At 40.7% G+C, this 25,821-nt stretch overlaps 1 protein-coding gene across 13 annotated transcripts in view; it reads left to right on the forward strand.

Moving 5' to 3' along the window:
* LOC124151105 overlaps positions 1-25,545 on the forward strand; it is a 79,757-nt gene extending 54,212 nt beyond the window's left edge. For 6 of the 13 annotated variants that reach the window (XM_048403176.1, XM_048403171.1, XM_048403173.1 and 3 more), the window contains 12 exons: positions 1,493-1,584; positions 2,535-2,681; positions 3,622-3,781; positions 4,734-4,853; positions 5,267-5,497; positions 10,030-10,116; positions 14,386-14,577; positions 15,469-15,567; positions 16,720-16,900; positions 17,829-17,974; positions 23,507-23,512; positions 24,309-25,545. In XM_048403176.1, the coding sequence (XP_048259133.1) occupies positions 1,493-1,584; positions 2,535-2,681; positions 3,622-3,781; positions 4,734-4,853; positions 5,267-5,497; positions 10,030-10,116; positions 14,386-14,577; positions 15,469-15,567; positions 16,720-16,900; positions 17,829-17,974; positions 23,507-23,512; positions 24,309-24,449 (1,602 nt within the window). In that variant the 3' untranslated portion in view covers positions 24,450-25,545. Of the gene's footprint in view, positions 1-1,492; positions 1,585-2,534; positions 2,682-3,621; positions 3,782-4,733; positions 4,854-5,266; positions 5,498-10,029; positions 10,117-14,385; positions 14,578-15,468; positions 15,568-16,719; positions 16,901-17,828; positions 17,975-19,108; positions 19,128-20,326; positions 20,424-23,506; positions 23,513-24,308 lie in introns of all 13 variants that reach the window. The other 7 variants (XM_048403178.1, XM_048403180.1, XM_048403177.1 and 4 more) reach the window with 7 other exon arrangements.
* The last annotated feature ends 276 nt before the right edge of the window (positions 25,546-25,821 follow it).

The raw sequence follows: 25,821 nt of genomic DNA on the forward strand, positions 1-25,821 counted from the left end.
AAACGGCCTCCATTGGATCACTGAAACGGCCTCCATTGGATCACTGGAAACGGCCTCCATTGGATCACTGGAGACGGCCTCCATTGGATCACTGGAAACGGCCTCCATTGGATCACTGAAACGGCCTCCATTGGATCACTGAAACGGCCTCCAATGGATCACTGGAAACGGCCTCCATTGGATCACTGGAAACGGCCTCCAATGGATCACTGGAAACGGCCTCCATTGGATCACTGGAAACGGCCTCCAATGGATCACTGGAAACGGCCTCCATTGGATCACTGGAATCAGTGGTGACACCAGATGTTCACGAAACTTCAAAAGGCTAACATCCAAATCGAAATAACAAAGAAACATGTGATGATTGGTTTTCCAGAAAAGCGCAATGACCCTCTAAATATCATCTTTTTGATAACAAAAGATCTTATATTTAAAAAGTGAGTTATTTCAAGTCTTTCAGAACGAAATAAGAAACTACTACAACCTTACTAAATGTTCAGCCATCATTGAGTGTGACATTGGCCTATTCTATAAATTTTGGTCAATTTGCCATCATCCATTTAGATGATAAATCAACTATGTACTGGAATGTCACATTTTATCAAATAAATGTAAAATGATTGAAAAAAGAAAAAAGAAAAAAAAAAGAAAAGAAAAGATGTTCACGAAACACATTCACTGATCTAGTATTTAAAGGAATAACCAAATTTTACCAATAAAGTGCATGCATCTTATGGATGCCCCTAAAAAGCGAAATAATTAATTAAGTTATTCATAACGGTTGCTCTCATGACAAGTTATTTCGGACTCGCGTTAAGGAATACCGTTATATATACTGACAGTACAGCTTCACACTAGAGTAGACACTGTTGTCCTTACGTTCACAATAGACGTATAGACACTATTCCTTACGTTCACAATAGACAGTTTACTAGATAGTCTGTAGGTTACATAAGGAAATCTAGTTGTTTTTCCTTGTAGATGCCATTTAAAATGGAAATGACGGTACGGTATTAATATTTTTCTCAATACATTGTATCCAATGTTCGCCAGATATCCTCGGTTTGAATATGTAGAACTCGACACAGAGTCTAATAGTGTACAGCTATTTACCGTTATCTCATGATTCTGTATTACATAACCCATAGTACAAACACATCAATATATTTCTTTTAATCTATGATCCACTTACATGTACTTATCCTTTTTTTAAATATTATCACACCAATCATACCATACCATTGATCAAATGGGTTTCAAAAGAGAAGATAGACACAATTTTTATGGATAACAACTTCTTTAATACTTGGAAAAGCGACGTTTCGGTATAGATCCTTATATCGTTATCCATAAAAATTGTGTCTATCTTGTCATCCGTCAACTTCTAAGAAATGCCCATCAAACGGGTTTTAAAAGAATTGTTTATATACAGTTATTGTTGGCTCTAGACTTCCTTCATGTCGCAGTGTGTACATTAATCTTCTGTTTCCAGTCGGCTGATGGTGTTGACGGTATGACGGTGGGAGAAGGCGAGGACGGAGTGGAGATACTGCCCTCTTATGCAGACTTGCACTCCAACAGACAGTGAGTTCATGTGCTGCCCTCGTACGTTGTGTATTTGTCTGTTGGTTGGTTGCTTAACGCCACACTCAGCAATTTTCCATCTATATGACGGCGGTCTGTAAATAATCGAGTCTGGACCAGACAATCCAGTGATTGACATCATGAGCTTCGATCCACGCAATAGGGATTCGATGACATGCATCAACCAAGTCAGCGAGCCTGACCACCAGATCCCGTTAGTCGCCTTTTACGACAAGCATATTCACCTTTTACGGCAAGCATGGGTTGCTGAAGACCTATCCTACCCCGGAATCTTCACGGGTCCCTTCTTATGTAAACAAAGTTTGTTCTCTGATACACCTAACAGAAAAGTCAAGTATATGAACTGTCCTTGTTTGCAAACATAGTCTTTTATTTCACAAACCGAACCATTGTATTTTTTTGTATCAAAGTCGTTTTTTGCTTTTATTTTCATAATTTCATTGTATTTTTGAAACAACTATAATTCCTTTGATTCAATGAAGTAATGAAGTATTAAAGGTTGTAAAAGTAAAAGTCAATTTTAACATGTTTAACAGCGACGTAATGGCTTTCCTTCACTAATTGTTGGACCACCTCCGTGGTGTAGTGGTAGAGCCTCCGACCGGAGTGCGGAAGGTCCGGGTTCGATCCCCAGGCCGCGTCATACCAAAATACGTTAAACATGGCACTTCTTGTTACCCTGTCTGGCGCTCGGCATTAAGGGGCTAAAACAAGGACTGGTCGGCTCGGAATCAGTATACTGTGTCTGAGTGGGGTATTCATGTTAAACTGCGGCATGGTACCTCAGTGAGCTAGCACTATAAATCGGCATCGGTCCGGACTAGTACAAGCAGCCACACACACACGTACATGCACGTCGCTATATAAGTACAATAATCTTGGACGCAACGTTAAACCCCATTTCACCTCATCTCCATCTTGTGCTGTAGGTTGATGGCAATGTTCCGGAAGTTCATCCAGGATGGGGACTCCAAAGAGTTGGCCCTCTTCCTGCCCCTCTACAACGACCTCGACACTTACTTTGATATGAAAGACAACAAACAGAAGAAAGACTCTCACGCTGGTCATATATACAAGTAAGTCTGGAGACAGTAGCTAGATACCCAGCCATGCCAAGGTAGCGGCCATCATGTCCCTTCCCACCTCAGACACACCCCGTCCCTTGACATTGGCTGATGTCATAGGCGGGTAATTTTCCAACAATGAGAGAAAAATATGTTTTTAAATGAAAATCAGAATGAGATTACTCAAAGTGTAGTTCATGTTTTCCCAAATAAGATATGATGGACGAATTTAATCAAACAAATGAAACCTTTAAAGATAGAATGGTGTTAAGTGTGAGTTAAGTGTGTGCTTTATTGGTCAAAGTTTGCTCGTTATATCATTGAACATTTCCACGCCGTTATATAAATGAACATTTTCCCATCATTACTTAAATAAACATTTCCACATCATTATATAAATGAACATTTCCACATCATTACACAAATGAACATTTCCACATCATTACATTAATGAACATTTTAACATCGTTTCATAATTAAATTAACATTTCCACATCGGTACACAAATGAACATTTCCACATCGGTACACAAATGAACATTTCCACATCATAACATCAATGAACATTTCCACATCATTACATCAATGAACATTTCCACATCATTACATCAATGAACATTTCCACATCATTACATCAATGAACATTTCCACATCATTACATCAATGAACATTTCCACATCATTACATCAATGAACATTTCCACATCATTACATCAATGAACATTTCCACATCATTACATCAATGAACATTTCCACATCATTACATCAATGAACATTTCCACATCATTACATCAATGAACATTTCCACATCATTACATAAATGAACATTTCCAGGCCATTATATAAATGAACATTTCAACATCATTACCACAATGAACATTTCCACATCATTACATAAATGAACATTTCCACATCATTACATCAATGAACATGTGAACAATGTACGTACACCAGGACATACCTAGACGCTCAGAGTAAGAAGTTCACCCCCCTGCCTGAGAAGATCTCCACCAGGGTGGCGGGGGAGAAAGACAGGCCCAAGTCCGCCACACTGAAGGAGGTCCACAAACATGTACAGTCCAAGCTGGAGGAGCTGTTCAAAGATTTTATTCTGGTAAGTTTGCAGGGATGAGTTTAAATAACAACCCACACGCCTTAAGTGATTGAGTGAGTTGGGTTGAACCCCGCTTTGACTAGTACTTCAGGTGCATCACGACGTGCCTGCTTGGTGGGACAGGAAATCCCCAAGTAATGCAGGTCTTAGACGTTTACTACCCACGAGGTCGGGTATGGTGCTGACAAACCTAGAATCAGGGCGAATATACGATTCGAAGCTATGATAATAGGTTTTTGGCGATTTTGTGGAGGCAAGTGTGCACAGCGAATTACGCCATCTTAGACTGTTGGGCTACCCTAGTCATGCACCATGACCGTGGAATATATTTATTTTATGAAACAAAAATCTAGAAATCAATCATACAAAAGCAAGTCTAGCCAGCTCAAGCTAGCTCTATTCCACACATAGGGATTTTTTAAATATTTTTAGAGTCAAGAAGGATATTGTGTAATATAAGATTTCAGAGACTAAATGTTAGTCTAGGGCTACCCCTGCCCGACGCCTTAAATGACCCATGTTCGCATTAAGAAAAAATGAGGATTTACACTGCTTTTAGAAATATTCCTTCATAATCCCTATGGGGCGTCCCCGAAAGATAAGAAAGGGCATACACATTATGCCAAAGGTACAATGCTGCTCGGTAAATGAGCGAACGCTTTGCTCCTTGACAGACAACTTTGTGTTTAGAATATAGGCTTGTGGTGTTGCTTTCGGCAACAAACACTTACTTCTTTATGCAAAATGTGCAACCGGTAGAGCAGGACATGCTTTACCCTTTTCGCGGACACGTAGTGACATCACTGATTTTCAGTGATCCATTCTTAAATTTCCATATTTTACTACACACATTTACTATTGCGCCATTTACCCCCATGGATAGATAATGGAGATTGATTGTTCTCTGGCGCTGACGTTAATGTTTGGTCAAGAACTAGACTGTGTGTTGCAGTATCAAGCTGAGGAGTTCGGCGTAGACCCGAAGGACCTGGCGTCTATGTCCCAGGCCGAGCTCACTATGAGGATGGGGGCAGACACGGGGACGGCGTGGAAGAAGAAGAACAAGGGCAAGGTAAGGAGGGGAGACAACTCGTGTTACAGATGTGGGTACTTGCTTCAATACTGGGGTAGTCCTCGCTATTTGCATGTCAGATTTAGTGGGCAAGAGGTTTTTTTTCTCTATTTTTTGTCACGTTATACGTTATAAACCTTTCTTTTCTTGATTTATACTTATCCTCTTTATTTATTTCTCAAAATAATGCCTTAGTTTCTAGAATTGTTTAACAAACCAAATATCCCATATTTCTTAGTCATTCATGTTTTTTTATGAGGTTTACAAATAATTCTTTGTTTGATACAAAATACATTTTTTCATTATATGTAACCTTTCTATCATATGACCCTGTGTCAGTGCCACTGTGGTCATTCCTCAAGATGTAGTTGATGGTGGAGATGGTATTTATTTCTCAAAAATACAAAAAACAGGAATCAGAAGAGGAAACGAAACAGGACAAGGAGAAATCTACACAAATAAGGGAGATAACTCTTGATTCTATCAAAGTTCGCGTTTTCGAAGGGAGTCGCCGGCAGCAGCCGAAGTTAAGCGTGAATAAACCTTCACTTAAAGCTAGTGCAGATAAACGAAAACGATCCAGTTCCAAGGTCCGCGACAGGGGAGACTCCCAGCCAAGAGAACAGTTCTCGAGGGTTGATCGGGTAAACAGTGTGACCATGTGCCGTAACAAATTTAACACTTGCAGTGACCAACAGTTCTCCATACTGTGCACATTAGTAATGGATATATGTGTCCTTTGAATTTGTTTGTTGAGTTACACACATATAAGCACAAATATACGCACGTGTATAGAATAATAGTGTGAATACTGGTGAGACTGCATGTAAACGATAAACATAGCACATATCATCTTCCCGAGGCAAGGGGGAGAACTGACTATAAAAGTCCAGTTTCCACCCTTGCCAAACTAGGCTGGAATTCCTGGGCTCGACCGTAGCGCCACCAGTGGTTATTACGAGTTATGTTCCTTCTAAGCCTCTCCTATGGACCAATCAGATTCCACCTCTCGTATCACTTGCATTTGTTTCAAACAAAATGGTGGCGCCCAGTCAAAACGATCTGATTGATAATCAAGATCTATATTGTGATAAAACGGGTCTTACATTGCGAAGTGCATCAAATCACGTGAGCACCTTGATTATAAACATGAAAAGACTTGGAAAATATCTGTTGACAACGAGTTGGCGGTGCACATGCTTTGCAAATCCTGCCATCGACAGAAATCTGCACGACATTTTACAACCCGGATTTCGATTTCGGTGCGCGATTTTGATTGGACTATGCATAGACTCGTTAGTCCAGCCAAAATGTAACTCCATAATACCAGCCTAGTTCGGCAAGGGTGGAAACTTTACTTTTATAGTCAGTTAACTCTCTTGCCTCGGGAAGATGAGCACATATTGAACACATGGCAATTGATTATAGATATTTATGTGTGTAGCTCGTTTATCACTAATAATAACTTTCTTAACAGTAACGGATACATAGATCAGCAAGTTTAATTGCCCTATGATAGAATGCTCTCATTCACGTATTCTGAAACAATTAAAATGTTCCTTCAATTCTTTAACGAATACACAATACAAGTGTTGGTTTTGTCCTACTCGTAAGAGGCGACTAACGGCATCGGGTGGTCAGGCTCGCTGACTTGGTTGATGGATGTCATCGAATTTCATTTGCGTGGATCGATGCTCATTATGTCAATCACTGGACTGTCTGGTCCAGACTCGATTATTTACAGACCGCCGTCATATAACTGGAATATTGCTGAGTGCGGCGTTAAACAACAAACAAACAAGCAAATGTAATTGTCCTACAAAGGACGAACATTGTAAACCCATATACCCCAAACACAAACAGTGAGAAAAATGAATCATTTGGAATGACGTATGTAGCACAAGCTAATGGTCCTATAGCAGACGAAGACGTTTGTTTGCTGATCAAGAACCAGTGGCAGTTAAATACTGAAACACTGACCATTACAGCAACATACTTCTTGCCTGAGACTGGTTTTGCCTACAGTATTTGGTCTGTTTTCTAACCCATCTACCAAGTAACACTGTTAGTGTTCGTGTGGTCCTAATTAACAATGATCAATACAATATTAACAATCTAACATATTTACTATAACCATAAAGAATAAAGATGGAATACGATGAGTTTCCAGGCATGTTACTCTCCGTGTCATCACAGCAGTCTCATTGAGGTAAATGATGAAATTCAAACATATCTTTAGCAGAAGTGTCACCGTTCTCTTGAAGAACCGGGGTAGAATAGGTCATCAGCAATCCATGTTTGCCGTAAAAGGCGACTATGATTGTCGTAAGAGGCGACTAACAGGATCGGTTGGTCAGGCTCGCTGACTTGGTTGATGCATGTCATCGTATCCCAATTGCATGGATCAATGCTCATGATGTCAATCACTGGATTGTCTGGTCCAGACTCGATTGTTTACAGACCGACGTCATATAGCTGGAATATTGCCGAGTACGGCGTTATAAAACAAACAAACAAACACGGTCAGTGCCTCAACTTTCTGAATGCAATCTTTACTAGGAACCCTAAGGTTGTTTGTCTACTACATAGTGTTACTGCTTTATGATAGCATTTGACCGTATTCTCTGAAACCTATTTATGAAAGTCACTGCGAGTATCTATTCTCGAGTATTGATTTGAGATCGAGGTGTGAGCCAGGATTATGCCGGAACCATTAGGTCACATGGTTACATCGAGACAGTTCCAGTTCTAGGAGCTTCAGTGTACTTATTTCAGTGTTATTATGGATGAAACCCAAATGGATTTTTAAAATACAAGCTAGCAATATTGCTCGTGTGAGCCTAACATTTAACAATGGTTGATTGTTTGTTTTTGTCATGATTTTAATATTACTAACATTCTCTTGGAAATATTACTTAACATAGCATGTTTATTTCAGTAACATTAGTTGGTTTGCTCTTTCATTATCTTTATAGTTATTGCAAGAAGAGTGACATTGTAACAGACATATTCAACAGTCTTATGTGCAAGGGGCAGAGATGTCCCTTGGTAGCCTGCAGTAGCATGTTATCTCGCTGCGGTAACGGTTGATTGACTACATAGAGCCACGGACTGTCCGATAGTTTTCCTAGACACCCGATTCAAATCTGTATCGCACTTTGTATGCTTCAGGAAAGTGCATGCGTTGTGATCTGTTTAAGAAACAAACAACGAGTGGGAGTTGTTTATCGCACAATAAAACACTGCAGAGAGAATATTGTACGATAAAAAACGACCACGAGTCGGTTATTTCTTATATGAGATATCAACATTTTGTACAGCTTTTGTAAGGATGTCAATACATTGTACAAGCTTCAAAAACATTTACCCGTATTTAAAATAATGATTACTCCCTAAATATATAATTCGACAAGCTCCTCACAGCGATAGCCCGTCGGCGGAGCTCTCTACTATCGCTGCCACCAGTCAAAACTCCCCACTGTGATAGGTGACCACAACCATGCTTGGAGTTGAACTCGCAATCGAATGACCGTTATGTTTACAAACAAGTGACGACTGTCGTGACGCCGAATACACTTACCCCTGCTAAATTACTTTTCTTTGTTTGTCAATTTGAATTTCTATTTCATTAAAACTATCATATAATTGATATGGTAAGAATGTAAGGGAGAAGTTGGTTGATTTTCCGTTTGTCTGCAATCTCGAACCAATCTGATTATACAAACAACAAAGTAAATTCATCTGGAAAACATGGTCAGTCGTAAACCCTTTCAAATGAAATATGATGGCATTCCCAAAGACATAAACAAAGTATAAACGTTACTACATTTGGGGTTAGAGGGCAAATTTCAAGATTCCTGTAATGGCCGCGCCCAGACTGGTGGCAACGATGTTACCGAGAGTGTAACGAAGGTGTCACGCGCTGGGAAGGAACTTGACAATTCGATCCCGGCAATGTCGGACAACTCCATATTATGTACAGGGGGGGATGAGGGGCTTACGTTTGGTATTCTCACTTTTTTCACGTCGAATATCTGCACCTTTTCTCCCAATACCGGATGTCATATCTCTCCCACTTTTTGGTACTATAATTCGGCGAACTGCCCTGTCCAGCTACATCTTTGAGCAACAACTCACCGGATACTTCCCTATCTAAAATAACGTCGTCCAATTTACGACGTCATCAAGTTGCGAGCGCATGTTCGAATCCCCAGAAATGACGTCATGATAGAACACTGTTACTGTGAAATAAACCACGCTTCCTTCTTCATTGTTCTTTGCGATTTATCGCATTGCTAACTTATATCAACAAATAAAACTTGCTTATACTTTAGATCGTGCATCAATATAGTTGCTTATGGAGTTGGAAACCAGACCGGTGAAGATTTTGTATTCGCCCTTGCTAAAAAAAATCCGTACTTTCTTGATTCTTTCAACCCAAACTACATCGAATGTTGCATGATCGAAAATGTTAGTACACATATTTGAAGGCAAATTTTTAAGAGGCGAATTGCGATCAAGTTGTCGTGGGATGATGATTTATGTACATTATGACAGGAGTGCTAGTGCTGTATGTCCTAAATCGGTAATCTACTAGGAAAACGCTATGGGACAGACCGTAGATCTGTGTAGCAAGTCAATATCAAAATCGATTATCGGAAGCAGCACATTCACACGGTAACCGCAGCAAGATATTATCCTTTGATTAAACAGTTTGATCTTGAAAGCAAAACCTGACACACAATTTGAAAAATTCATGTTGTTATAATTATGTTTTTATTGAAACATCTTATGTACAATATTTCTGTGTTTTTTTTACATGAAATGAGGATGAGGATGAAATTGTTACAACTGTAAACTGATTTCGCATGTGTCATCCTTCAATGTGTATCATGTATGAAGTTTTCATTAAGAATATCATCACCTGAAAATGTAATACTAGCATTTTGGAACGACGTGTCAAGTCTGCTTTGAATGTAGACTTATTTACATTAGATGCTATGCTCCTCACAACTTGTTAACAGTGAAACAAGTATTACAGTAATAACAATTCTGGTATATCATGTAGTCAGGTTGGAGGCATTGGTGAAATATTAATAATCTTTTCTATGAATATTCACGTAATATATATTCAGTAACCATGGCAACTGTCCTACTAACCCTACTTTTACTATAGGGCTCTCCAGGCAGTTCACAGGATAGAAGTTTAGGCACTCCGTCGCCTACGTTTCTGGCTGCGCGTAGAGCAAGACGTGCGCCAAAGGTATCCCTTAGACTGGGCTCAGTCTCAGCTGGTTGTTATGCAGAACTGGAGTTTTACCTTGCACCTGAATACATAACATATTTACGTCTTGTTGCACGTACTAATCCTTTCACGCTTCTGGGGACTGGGTTACCGTCTGTATGTTGTTTGTACAGTGCACCTTCACGTTACTAACTTTGTATGAGAATCACCATCCCCACGGTGGTAATTTCTTAATGTTAATATTCTTGTTTGTGATCATGTGTTCCTCTTAATGAATTGTGTATCACCTAGTGAAAGTCGTCTATGCCGTGAGAATGGTCATTAACAGACGGGAGCATTTATATCTGTTAAGCGTTTGCTCGTGTGGAATACGATCACGTCAGCCAACGCTTTAATGTCAGCTCGAGAAGTCTTCATGGGCTGTGTTGGGATATTTCAAAAGAGCATGCCGAAAGAGGCGACAATGCTTGCCGAAAGAGGCGACTATGCTTGCCGAAAGAGGCGACTATGCTTGCCGAAAGAGGCGACAATTCTTGCCGAAAGAGGCGACAATGCTTGCCGAAAGAGGCGACAATGCTTGCCGAAAGAGGCGACTATGCTTGCCGAAAGAGGCGACTCTGCTTGCCGAAACAGGTGACTATGCTTGTTGTAAGAGGCGACTAAAGGGATCGGGTGGTCAGGCTTGCTGACTTTGTTGATTCTAATCAAGGATTCCCAATCGCGTGGATCGATGCTCATGATGTCAGTCCCTGGATTGTCTAGTCAGACTCGTTTATTACAGACCGCCGTAATATAGCTGGAATATTGCTGAGTGCGGCGTTAAACCAAAAAAAAAAAACCCAAAAGAAATGCTTGTCGTAATGTTATTCCGTTTATGAATAGCTGGAATCCCCTCATGGAAATCACGAACGACTGAAGAAACAACACTTTAGCAGTGATCCATGTTACCAAAAACTCTCAGACCTATACAAATTAATTACATGTTCGTTTTCTATTTTGAGTCATATCAAGGCCAAAAAATATTTTGAGAACCCCAAAGGTCTCATTAAGATAAAATTGAAAAGTGTCTCAAAGAAGATATATAATGCATAATATGTTGCCTTACCAGGAGAATACTTTTAGGGTTCATGGAAACTTTGGTAGGAAGTGGTATATTTGTAAAATGGCTATAACATCATTATAATTAAATCACAACAAACTGTATGCGGCAATTCTGACGAACACATAATAAATGTTTTGTGGCCGTATGTGTTTATGGTTATATCCCATACTCATCAAATCGTACTCATCAAGTACATATTGCACTGCTTATCACTGAGTAATACCAAAGCGTACCTGCAAGCGCTGTCTTCATTTAGTCAATATTCGTGTTGGTCTATGCTTGGAAGGGAACACCTGCCATACTCCAAGGTACAGCCGCACACTATTACAAACACAATAGGATTTCCCTCCATTGCTTACAAATGTTTATACACCAGAGGTAGTGCCACTTTCACCAGAATTTCTGTTTTTATATATGGAGAGAGAGAGAGAGAGAGAATGAGAGAGAATGAGAGAGAGAGAGAGAGAGAGAGAGAGAGAGAGAGAGAGAGAGAGAGCACATTAAATATACTACATCAGCTTATTGGAGATGGAAGAATTCGCTTTTAAGAGGATTGTTTTACGCCATCTCTACTTTTCATCTCTTTTATCCGAGAGTTGACTTTAATAATTTGTTTATATAACGGAAATTGTGCTGAATGTGGCATTACACATAATTCACTCACTGCATGTTGTATGAATGCACCTATGCAGTAACGGAACACTGGGGAATTCGTTCAAGTAAAATAAAGAATTACAATTAAAATAATGAGTTACCAATAGGAAAAAGAATTACCATTTCGGGATAGATGGTCACTAGATGTTTGTGTTGATATTAACTCCGTGTGTAGATGTGTTATCGTCAGGATGATTTCCTTCTTGTTGCAGAGGGGGCACTGGTGGCCCAGTCGTCTAAGGCGCCGCGATTCGCTGTGCAGAGTTGCGTCCCTTGGGCACGTCAGAAACCTATGATTGTGGGTTCGAATCCCGCTTCGCCCTGATTATGTTTCTAGGTTTGTCAGCACCATACCCGTCCTCGTGGGTTTCACCGAAGTGGTAAACGTCTGAGACCTGCATCACTTCGGGCTTTCCTCCCACATTAAGCTGACACGCCGTGATATGACTGGAATACTGTTAAAAGCGGCGTTAAACCAAACTTACTCACTCACTCTTGTTGCAGAGATGTTGTTTCGTAAACTCCTTTCATAATTATTCCGTTTTCAGAATAAATGATTGGACTGATTAATGTTTGTGTTAATATTAACATCGTGTGTGCATGTTTGTCATCGTCATGAAGACTTTTTCTTGTTACGTTTCATATACAATTTGTGTTATCATTATTCAATTTTCAGGCAATGTTGTAAAGAATCACCACTTTGTGACTGATTAATGGTTTTTTTGTGTGGATATTAACATCGTGTGCGCATGTATGTCATCGTTTTGAAGATTTCGTTTTTGTTACATATAGAGCTGTTTTAGAATTCATTTTGTAATACAAATTCCGTTTTGAGACAATGTTATATTGAGGGATAATGTATTTGATGTATTGACACACTGTGAGAAGACAAATACATTCTACCTCTGATGAAAAAATATCCGCTGTCAATTGAAAAAGTGGAATCAAATGTTTTTGTGATAGCGAGTTTCGTACGTATAGCAAGGTTTTAAAGGGGAGTGAGGCTCTGGCTATTTGGCAGTCCCAGCAAGATAGAATAAGGTCATTGAAACAAGACTTACCCCTTTAGTTTAATCAGTAAAGAAGGAGTACCTTATGTACTTGCAAACAACGTCTAAGCTTCACGCATGGCGCAGATTATGACGCCTACTGCTAAACAAACGTAAGAGAAACGTGTGTGAATTGAACACCGTGTTTTGGCATAGTGGGCCTTCCGTGTGCAACGGACCCGTGGAGACCTGGGGTAGAATAGGTCTTCAGCAACCAATGCTTGCCATAAAAGGCGACTATGCTTGTCTAAAGAGGCGAATAACGGGATCGGGTGGTCACGCTTGCTTACATGGTTGATGCATGCCATCGTGTCCCAAATGCGTGGATCGATGTCAATCACTGGATTGTCACGTGCAGCTCATGCTCTACGCGTATTCGTAAATGGACCACGTCGACTCGACACAGCAGCTGTTCACATTGTGAATTAAGTGTAAAGCTTTAGCTTTAAGCGCTTACTTATTAATAATTGGTCTGTTTGTCCCACAGGAATCGTCTTCGGAATTAATAGATTTGTCAAACTGTACTTTAGGAAACATTCCACCCCTGGGCTCACTTGCACAAAGCGATCTTAGCGCTAAGATGATCGTAACTCCCATACTTTAGCATAGGCTTACAAAGATCCGGGTTCGATTCCCGACATGGGTACAATGTGTGAAGCCCATTTCTGGTGTCCCCCCCGTGATATTGCTGGAATATTGCTAAAAGCGGCGTAAAACCGAACTCACCCACCATAGGCTTACAATAGTCTTAGCGCTAAGATCGTTTCGTGCAAGTGGGCCCTGGTGTTATTTATGCAGATCCGCGGGTTCAATTGTCAGGTCGTAAGATTCTTGACCTTGTTTAGCAGTAGTTCGCCACTGAAACTTTAGGTAAAACTTCGGAACCTAGCCTCCCTTTTAGATACCTTGCACACTTCAAGTTGGCTGTGTATATACTTATCAGCCAAGGATTGATATTTGTATCATTAATGATTTTCGCACGTAAATTGTATCTACAGTTTTACCTACATGCATTATTGTGGAACGATATCATCCACTAAATGACTGTCGTGTATATGTTTCAAAGAATATTGATCTGTTTTAAATCATTTTTTTTAAAGACATAATAATGATCAAACAAAAGATTATATCAATAATTCCAAAGCACCTTCGTTGTCACGTATTGCGAGATCAGTTTTCAATCAAAACAAGAACATGTTCATCTCGTTAAAGGGGCGGTCGGGTAGCCTAGTGGTTAAAGCGTTCATCGTCACGCCGAAGACCCGGGTTCGAATCCCGACATGGGTACAATGTGAATCCCTTTCCTGGTAACCCCCGCCGTGACATTGCTGGAATATTGCTAAAAGCGGCTAAAAAACATACTCACTCACTCTACCTTCTCGGACAGCGTTCATAGTGTAACGTCTAGTCTCCAGCGGAAGAGAATCTTCCGGAACGACAGTTTTTGCGTCACCCCTCTAACATAATGTACTCCACCCCCAGGCGACAGGTCGGGCCCACCCAAGCCGCGAGGACAAGATAGAGTTCCTGAAGGCCCTGGGGGAGTCTGCGATGGGGCATCTCAATATGCAGATGCTGTTCTTCTTCAAGTACCTTGTCAAACACGGCCCTGAAGATGGCATGCCTCAGATAGACAAGGACTTGTTCTTCTATGTTGAAGTCCAGAAATTTAAGGTTAGTTGTCAACACTGAAACCAAAGGACTATGTATGATAACTTTGTTTGTTTGTTGTTTAACGCCGCTCTCAGCTATATGATGGCGGTCTGTAAATAATCGAGTCTGGACCAGACAATCAAGTCATTGACACCATGAGCATCGATCCACACAATTTGGACATTATGTCATGCATCAACCAAGTCAGCGAGCCTGACCATCCGATCCCGTTAGTCGCGTGTGGTACGCGAGATTCTGATATAATACCCTGCAGAGTTAGGTCCCTTTAAGTGGTTAGAGCCCAAGCTCCTTCCCAGCGCGTGACACCTTCGTTACACTCTCGGTAACATCGCTGCCACCAGTGTGGGCGCGGCCATTAAAAGAATCTTGAAATTTGCCCTCTAACCCCACATGTAGTAACGTTTATACTTTTGTTTATGTCTTTGGGAATGCCATCATATTTGAAAAGGTTTACGACTGACCATGTTTTCCAGATGAATTTACTTTGTTGTTTTGATAATCAGATTGGTTCGAGATTGCAGACTAACGGAAAATCAACCATTTTCTCCCTTACATTCTTACTATATCAATAACACGGTAGTTTTAATGAAACAGAAATTCAAATTGACAAACGAAGAAAGTAATTTAGCAGGGGTAAGTGTATTCGGCGTCACGACAGTCTTCACTTGTTGGTAAACATAACGGTCATTCGGTTGCGAGTTCAACTCCAAGCATGGTTGTGGTCACCAATTCACGGTGGCGAGTTTTGACTGGTGGCAGCGATAGTATAGAGAGCTCAGGGAACGTACTATCGTACGCATTATTTGCTAATCAGGATCAACAGGGTTCGAGTCCATTGGATATGGCATTCTGTAAACTGCTGTGTGTCATGTTTACATCTCTATTCTGCAGGACTGCAGCCACGCACATTCCAACGAGGAGCTTCTGCGCGCCAAGGTCCAGTCTATCGTAGAGTGCTTCCTGGAGTCTGTCACGACTCCAGCCCTCCAGGTATAGCAGACGCCGTCATGTGTATGGGAGTGAGTGAAGGAGTGTGGTTTAACGCCGCTTTTAACAGTATTCGAGTTATATCACGGCGTGTCAGCTTAATGTGGGAGGAATGCCCAAAGCGATGCAGGTCTCAGACGTTTACCACTTCGGTGAAACCCACGAGCACGGGTATGGTGCTGACAAACCTAGAAACATAATCGGGGCGAACCGGGATTCGAACCCACAATCATAGGTTTCTGGCGTGCCTAAGGGACGCAACTCTGCACAGCGAATCGCGGCGCCTTAGACGACTGGACCACCCGTGACCCTCCTGGGTATGGGAAATGAATGGGAAGATATATATCGTAATCATTTTACTGCATGGTCCAGCAGTCACACGTGCGAGTACTGGTATCGGGTATACAACATTACAATGGCGGGTCTCTAATCAGTCAGATTCAAGCCAGGTATGTACATTCCTATTGCCATGACGTCATGTTATTGGGATGTCATCACTTAATGACGTCATTTAATTCATTAACGTCATTTGCTCATTTCCCTCTTTCCAGTCCAAAACCTATGACATCATATCCTTTCTCTATTAATTTGAGGGGGCACGGGTGGCCCAATTCGCTGTGCAGAGTTGTGTCCTCTGGACCCGCCAGAAACCTAAGAGTGTTGGTTCGAATCCCGGTTCGCCCCGATTATGTGTCTAGGTTTGTCAGCACCATACCCGTGCTCGTGGGTTTCACCGAAGTGGTAAACGTCTGAGACCTGCATCACTTCGGGCTTTCCTCCCACACTAAGCTGACACGCCGTGATATAACTGGAATACTGTTAAAAGCGGCGTTAAACCCAACTCACTCACTCACTCACTCCCAAATCAAACTGTGATATAACTGAATGTACCAACGGCAAGCCAATTTGACACTAACACACTATCTGACTTACTACTTCAAAAACCGTAACATCGATAGATTTTACGCATCCAAATGTTGAATACACATATCCTTTAAACCTCTTTCCTTGACCGGCTGTTTTTCATATAAACTTCTGCAAAAAAAGAGTTAAGTCCTCAAAAGTTTTTTAAAGTGGTAATGGTGCCCAATCCCACTACACTGTCACACGTAGCTTGACACATCTTCAACCTGACACAACCATACTATTGCTCAGGTTGACATCACGCCAGAGACTCACACGAAGACGAACAAGACCACTGCACGCTACCTTCAGGGAAAGGAATCAGGGTCCAACATTTTCGATGAAGCCCAGTTCCAGGTGTTCAAGGAACTGCTTCCCTACTGGGCCGGCTTCATGAAGTCTTTCGCCATGGACGACAAGAAGAAGGCACCAAGTATGTCAACATGTGTATGGCGTTGGTTTGGCAGGATTACGAAAAATAATACTAAAAATAATTGAAGTGTTTGCTTAGTAGAAGTCGTTTTGGGCGAATTTGAGGAGATACTGGTACAGTAGACTACGGTTATAACGAACTCAAAGGGACCTCTAACTTTAGTTTGTTATAACCGTAGTTCGTTATAAGCACATATACAGCATTACTATAGCAAATAGTCGGGGCAAAAAATAATCAGTTCGTTATATCCGTCAGTTCGTTTTAAGCATGTTCGTTATAAACGTACTTTACTGTATCTGAATAAGTGTGGACCTCGCTTTCGAAATGTCACCCTTGCATCCCAAGTACCAAGTTGTCCGTCTCCCCACTGTCTCGGTGCCTTAGGTTTGGTACCTCCCAATCTGTTGACTGACATTGGGAGAGTACCCGGGTTTGCTACCCGGAACTCAGCCCTTCTTACAATCTGGGTAATGCAGAAGGCTGCAGTGTTTGGGAGTCAGTCTCCACATTCTCCGAAAAGTTCTGGGTGGGTTCGACTAGACAGCGCTTCCTTGGAGAAGTCTCATTCGCTGTCTGGGCTGCGTGTAGAGGGGGCAAGGGCCCTGAGCTGATAATCAGCCTAACAAGCCTGACTGTGCAAGGATCACCCAAACCCTCTTAGCTGTATTTTATATATTAGTCTGTAAATAATAATAATAATAATATTGGACGGCTCTTTATTATTTCTGAAAGGTGTTGTAGATCTTTATTGATGACGTAGCTCTGAAACGGCGTTGAGAAATGAAAAAGGAATTGTTATCTTTAATCTTAAACTTGTATTGGATCGAGCTTGAAATGTTTCAAGAGCTCGAATGTCGCATATAGGTGTGAAATAAAACTAATGTCCAAATACGAATGAGTGATTCGAACTTCGAACTGTTTATTTCAGAAACTAAATATCAGAAACTTGTAGAGAAGAGATTGAACTCCATACAGAACTATCAAATGCCACCCACGACCTTCACCCTTCCATCAATACCAGAGGGCGCTGTTCCCGCCTTCACTATTACGCTATCGGAAGGGGTCAAGTTCAAGGTCAGTTGCTTTTATCCCTTTAAGGTTTTGTTGGTTTGGAATAGAGTATAACATAGTAGCATAAACTATTATAAAACATTAAAACTGTGCATGGAAGACGACACCTAGAAAGTGGTAGATATTAACTATGTAGCCTCGATGCTGTATTGTAAGCCTACTTTCTTGTACCACCTTCATGAGGTCCCGTGTTCTGATTTACACGGAGTTTTTATTACTTGGTTCACAGATTCACCAGACCAGACTTTCACAAATGCCGACTGAATTAAAACATAAATCCGATAATGTCTTTCAACTTATGTCTTATTAAATATAAAACGTCAACGCCTGAGAATACCCAGTCTCGATTACCCACTGAAAGAGATTCCACTGGATGTAACATTCAAAATAGTATGAAAATTACGTCAATTTTTAAAAATCATATATATATATATATGAATGAGAAGAATCCCCGTACCATATTTTTTTCATTTCGTTTATTTAATAAATCTACTGACCAGTGTCTCAAGAGATCCCTTTGAAAAAGGAGTTTTTAGTAGATATATTTTGAGCACCCACCTGTTCTGAAAGGTAATCTGTAAACCAATTAATAATTGCCTTAATCTATTTTCACAGACTGCACTCCTTGCATATCCGTTCACCGTTTCCTCTCCTCACTAACAATAGGTTAACAATGAATGCTAATAACATTGCTACATGTCAATGTCGTTTCTGTTGGGCAGTGCCATAAGGAACGAGCATATTACTATGTATACTGTAGAGCGTATTAACTATAGAACTTGATATTACAACAGGAAGATATGCCAATAAAAGTTATTGAAGGATGTTATTCACTTATGTATTTGTACGGAAACCTAGAAAGGACATTGTCGCGTTGTCGCAATGTCGCCCTTACAAAAAAAAAAGCAAAAAGTGTCAAAATTAACCAAAGCGCAACAATGTGTCAACGTGACAATGTCCCTTCTAGGATTTCATAATTATGTGTTTTAATGTTTATAAAGAATACAAAGTAACCGAAATAACTTGAAAATGGCGATCTTTTAAACATACGTCGACATATATATCTAAAGGTATTGATAGAATGACAATCCCAATAGTATCTGCTAAAGTGTTTATTAACCTGTAAATCTACTATAGGTAGAACATCAATACTGAGGTAATTATGGCTGTACCTAGCAATATATGTATTGTCATATTGTCAAGTCAAATTGTTTCACAATAGCATAAGGTACGACGTCACTGCATTGACAGTCTGATGTAGCAGCTGCAGATAAAACAGCTGTTTGATCGTGAAGTCCTAGATTGAGCTGTGCACTGTGCAGTTAGTTGCAAGCCAGTGCTAAAACCTGTATGCAGTTGTGAGGCAAATATTACACGCATGGTTGCTTTATCCTTGTACTTGTTCCCATGTATACACCCGCCTGAAAATACTGTACATATACACCTGTTAACATACTGTACATATACACCCTATTGCATATACTGTACATATACACCCTATTGCATATACTGTACAAATATACATGTACATCCTAGGGAATGCACTGTACATATCAACTACCCAAGGCAAGGGAGTTAACTGACTATAAAAGTCCACTTTCCACCCTTGCCGAACTTGGCAGGAATTATGGAGTTTTATTTTGGCTGGACTAACGAGTTCATGCATCGTCCTATCAAAATCGCGTAACGAAATTGACATGCGGTTCGTAAACTAAAGAATTTGCAAAGCATGTGTGCCGATAACGGTTAACTTAGCGTCAAGAAATATTCTCCTAATCTTTTCATGTTTTTGATCGAGTTGCTCGCGTGATTTGATGCACTTCACGAAGTAAGACCCATTTTATTACAAACTTGATCTTTATCGTCGATCAGATCGATTACACTAGGCGACGCCATTTTAGTTGAAGCTAGTGATATGAGAGGTGGAATCTGATTGGCCAATAGGAGGGACATAGAAGGGACATAACTCGTGGCGGCGCGACGATCGAGCCCAGAAATTCCAGCCTAGTTCGGCATGGGTGGAAACTGGACTTTTACAGACAGTTAACTCCCTTGCCTCGGGAAGGTGTGTACATATATACCCTGTTGCATATACTGACGTGTACATATACACCGCTATAATGTAATCAGCTATAGTTAACTGCTCCCAGTATATGCTTATACTGTCAGATGCTGTCAGATACCACTTGTGACTCGCTCGGTACCATCCCATAAAAGATACGTCAACTGTATTCTTAGCACCAAGGCAGTGCTATGTAAGTCTTTACAACGCCGGAATATACGAATGTGTTGCGGCCTTTTCTTACGCCACCAGCATACCTAACGTTGTGTGTTATATATCTTTACATATTTCAGCCTCACGCGGAAGGTTCTCTTGCTTTGTCTCTCTCGGACAAAATGTCTGAGAAGAGTGTCCGCTTACCCCTTAACACTCCCCCCTAACCCTGCTGTGGTAAGTGATGGTAGCTGTGGTTGTTGTAGATTACCGAGTGTTCTAGAACAGGTGTGTGTCTTGCGTTTTACCAGACCTACATAGTACGTGCTAGTGTATCCAATTACATGTAATGCTTATCCTCTGGTTTAATTAAATACAAAAGGTATGTTTGACACAATGTGAAATGCTCACACGGTTATGTAGAACCTTTACAAACAGAATCAAGGTACGCACTAGATTGTTATGTATAGAATACAAAGCCGCAACCATTGGAAACGGGTAGACATTGTATGTTCGCAATACATTTTTGTCTAGGGTAATATCTGTTTCTTTAAGGGCGGTCGGGTAGCCTAGTGGTTAAAGCGTTCGCTCGTCACACCGAAGACCCGGGTTCGATTCCCGACATGGGTACAATGTGTGAAGCCCATTTCTGGTGTCCCCTGCCGTGATATGGCTGGAATATTGCTAAATGCGGCGTAAAACCATACTCACTCACTCACTCTGTTTCTGTATGCCTTATGAATCGGAATTGGTAATCAAGTCAAAACAAGGAATTTTGCCAAGAAGTTTAAATTAAGCTTCAAGTATATCGATGATCTGATATCATTCAATAACAATCAAATAGCCAGTTCCCTTTCACTGATTTACCCCTGAACTAGAAACAAAGGAGACAAGTACATGTAAAACCGCCTCATCTGTTTCATATTTAGATCCATGCATAAAGATTCAGAGTGACAAAACATTCTCCAAGCATCATGACTGTATGACAAGAGGGATGGCTTCAACTTTCCAAAAATTAACTTTCCCTTCATGTCGAGCAATATTCCATCAGCTCCAGCCTTTGGTGTTTACGTTTCGCAACTTTTGAGATACAATCCAGCATGTTCTTTCTACAAGACTTCAAAGAGCTTCATACAACTCTTGCTCAGAAGTTATTTGACCAAACTTACAACATTCAAGGCCCCAGTAAGCTTTCAAAAAGGAGGATGAGATTTCCAAATTAGACGCATCATGTCCGATGCAATTCCCTATTTTGACTTCAGTTTTTTAGGTGAACAATTGACTTGCCTTTGCATGTGTTTATGACGGGTGCCACTGGTGGGGAAGTATACGCTCACCTTTGTTCGCGAACATCTGGTACCATCACTATTTGATAGTGATTCATAAACACATGCTCATGATGTTGTCGGAATCGTACAATCAACTCTGCTTTTAGCAGAGATTTCTATTGACTATGGGGGCGGTCGGGTAGCCTAGTGGTTAAAGCGTTCGCTCGTCACACCGAAGACCCGGGTTCGATTCCCGACATGGGTACAATGTGTGAAGCCCATTTCTGGTGTCCCCTGCCGTGATATGGCTGGAATATTGCTAAATGCGGCGTAAAACCATACTCACTCACTATTGACTATGGAAAGCCTTTTGTCGCTTTTTTTCATGCAGTGACTTGTTGTAGTTCTCCAAGTAGACATAGTGTGCTTACACTTTAATAATTCCAATAACAAAGTGTGTTGGTACCACCGAAGAATGAAAAACACCATCCCTCGGTTTGTCATCTACGTGTAACATGTCAAACACTCCACGAGAGAGTCAGATTGGTTGGTTTGTTGTTTAACGCCGCACTCGGCAATATTCCAGCTATATGACGGCGGTCTGTAAATAATCGAGTCTGGACCAGACAATCAAGTGACTGATATCATGTGCATCGATCCAGGCAACTGACATTCCATGACTTTCTTCAACCAAGTCAGCGAGCCTGACCACCCGATTCCGTCAGTCGCCTCTTACCACAAGCATAGTCGCCTTTTACGGCAAGCATGGGTTGCCGAAGACCTATTCTACCCCGGATCTTCACGCCCCTTTGAACAGTTGTTGCGTTATGTCATGTCGTGTCCGCTTAAAGAGGGAGAAAACCATATTTATACAGGTCGTAGTCGTTTACCACTTTTGGTGAAACCCACGATCACGAATATGGTGCTCACAAACCAAGGATCGGAATCTTGTTTGAATCTGGGATCTTCGGATCCTGGCACGCCCAAAGAACGCTACTCTGTACATCGGGCTGCAGGGCCAACGCTGTCCCCCTTACACTCAGTAAACTAAACTATGTTCACAAGATTTTTAATTTTTTTAATTTTTTCAATTTATTTCAATTTTCCCTCTTTATTCATCTCCTGCAGGTACAGCATTTATACATACATGTCATGTCAATACAATTGTGGTACATGGTTTAAAAAAAATGTACATCTTTCCATACATAACTTCTTGCCTGTAAAGTCCACGTACTGAATCAGTGTATCACTGTTAACAAAGTGTGGAAGGAAGACCAAAAACTAAAAAACTTTGCATAGTTACAATTTGTGAATGACATTACCTTTGTAGAATTGTAGATGGTCACAAGATGTCATTAACTCATTGGTCTGTAGTTTATTGTTTGCCGTGCATACAAAATCATCTTTAGTATTTTTTATCGTTTGACGTGCTTATGACGAATAATAGTTATTCTATTGTTTTTTTACTTGCATACAAGGGTGTCTCAGTAGTCCTTACTAACTTTCCTACAAAAGTAACATTAACATTTGTATTTATCGCGTGCATATTCAAGAATCATAAGCATTCCGTATTGTTTGCACCCGTGAAGATCTGGGGTAGAACAGGTCTTCAGCAACCCATGCTTGCCGTAAAAGGCGACTATGCTTGTCGTAAGAGGCGAATAACGGGATCGGATGGTCAGGCTCGCTGACTTGGTTGAAGAATGTCATCGATCCCAATTGCGTGGATCGATGCTCGTGATATAAAATCACTGGATTGTCTTGTCCAGACTCGATTATTTACAGACCGCCTTCATATAGCTGGAATATTGCTGAGTGCGGCGTAAAACAACAAATCAACCAACCAAATCCTTATCGTTTGACGTGCGATATATGCTGCTTTTCTAAGATGTGCATGTAAGAAATTTAGTCCAAATTCTTTGCCATGAGAAAGTGTCTAATAACAATTTTTATAGCAAGAGTCAGCACATCTTTGAGAGCAGTGTGTGGGTTTTTTAGAGCGTTGCTTTGATGTCTGAGAGTAATGAAGCATAAACACTTTTTATCTTTCAGCAACCTGTAAGTATGAACATTGTGTATCTTTTTAACATGTGGGAACATTCACTCGTGAGTTTGCCTCTAATGCAATCATCTGTCGTGTGTTTCGTTGAGTAGGGGTTATATCTTCTACCTTGACCAACCTTAATGAGCACTTAGTTACTTCTTGAACCCACCCAAGTATTGTTCCTGATAACTAGACTTGTGTCTAGTATTAGTAGTATTCACAATAACTTTTAACTGTCTGAGTACGTGTTTCCAATATATCACTCTGCAATGATATTAATACAACTGTAAATTCAACTTTTCCCAAATAATGTTTTCTGTCGAAATGGTTTGTAACTAATATTCGTGATTGTCATGTTTTCCACAAGCAATCGGGGCGGTCGGGTAGCCTAGTGGTTAAAGCGTTCGCTCGTCACGCCGAAGACCCGGGTTCGATTCCCGACATGGGTACAATGTGTGAAGCCCTTTTCTGGTGTCCCCCGCCGTGATATTGTTTGAATATTGCTAAATGCGGCGTAAAACCACACTCACTCACTCCACAAGCAATCATCTGACTTATCTGACACATTGAAAATTTATGTCTATTGTCGTAATATTTACTTTTAAATCAATTATTCCGTGAGTCAAATAATATGTAATAAGCATAATTGTTCATTGATGAAAAGTAATCAACAGGACTGGACGTTCTAGGAATTTCATACATTTGAAATTATGTAATAAAAGGCTAAGTTAATTTTAAAATCATGTTTCAAAATTATCAAAATATGTTTTTGTGTACAATAAGTTGCCATAAGCCTTATTTTTCTTGCAGGAGGCGCCGGATGATGGCCCATCTCTCCCAACACCCAATCCGGACCGGTTGAGTAAACTGGGCGGCGCATCAGACAGGCAGAACCGGTCCAAGATTGCTAGTGCTAGTACCCTTAACAGTGCTCGAACATTCATCAGATGAGGATGAACCCAGCATAGCCTGTCACTGTGTAGCTTCATTTCAGTTGCGAAATGCGACCCTTCATTACAATGGCAAGCAATTTCACAGCCCGTACTTTGAACCTATATAAGTAAAACCTGTCAGGTATATTGAAACCATTGAGACTAAACACCTCAGTGGGTAAGAATTATGTTACATTATGAAGAGTGTATAAATACTTAAAGGTAGTCATCGAGATGTCATTCCAAACGCTGCTTAATCCCAAAACGAGGCGGTGGCTTCCTTTAATGCTGAACATGTTTAATGTTATGGGAGTGAGTGATGGCGTGATGTTTGATTTTACGCAATGCTTTGTACTGACTTTATGTATAATTATGGTATTAATTAGTCGTGTACGTGTATATGTCTTGCTAGTAGTATAGGTCAGTATCGATGAATGCTGCAGTCAACTCCGTATATAAGTACGTCACATTAAGTCACATTTTGCCAACAAAGATCGATTTTATCTTTGTGATATTTGCACGTGTGCTTATTAGCTACCTTCAAAGCAGTTGGTCAGTAAGATGACACAGTACAGGATATGTCGACGCCATCCTTGGTTCATGAGGTCACAATTGAAAAAGAAACGTCATCAAAATAATTGACTCATACTGATGTTTGAGTTGACATTTCAGTACATTGCTCTAAGGGATAATGAACTCGAAACTCGCTAGTTACGATATCAGAAATTCCCCGAGCGTATAAAATTGCCAGATATTTGTTAACGAACAAAACTCTTATCTCAGGCACTGATATTCGTTCATTGATACTGAATAAATAATTTTGGACTTACTGTACTTATTCTAATTCTAACTCAAGTTTCGAGAGGGACATTTTTTGATAAACATAAATGTCCCTATGAACCATCGGACAGTATATACGTACCTTATTGCCGCACAAAGTATTCAGTGAACTAGACGAGCAATGGGGATGACAAATCTGCAGAAATTCTAAAATTTTCAGGGGGCACGGGTGGCCCAGTCGTCTAAGGCGCCGCGATTCGCTGTGCAGAGTTGCGTCCCTTGGTCACGCCAGAAACCTATGATTGTGGGTTCGAATCTCGGTTCGCCCCGATTATGTTTCTAGGTTAGTCAGCACCATACCCGTGCTCGTGGGTTTCACCGAAGTGGTAAACGTCTGAGACCTGCATCACTTCGGGCTTTCCTCCCACATTAAGCTGACACGCCGCGATATAACTGGAATACTGTTAAAAGCGGCGTTAAACCCAACTCACTCACTAAAATTTTCACCGTCCGTTTTTAGCTCACCTGAACCGAACGTTCACCTAAGCTTATGTCGGTGATCGTTGACCGTCCGTCTGTCAATCCGTCCATTATAAACTCTTCCATCTCCT

This window comes from Haliotis rufescens, unplaced genomic scaffold (genome assembly GCF_023055435.1).
Source record: "Haliotis rufescens isolate VD_foot unplaced genomic scaffold, xgHalRufe1.0.p SCAF_3, whole genome shotgun sequence".
NCBI lineage: Eukaryota > Metazoa > Mollusca > Gastropoda > Lepetellida > Haliotidae > Haliotis > Haliotis rufescens.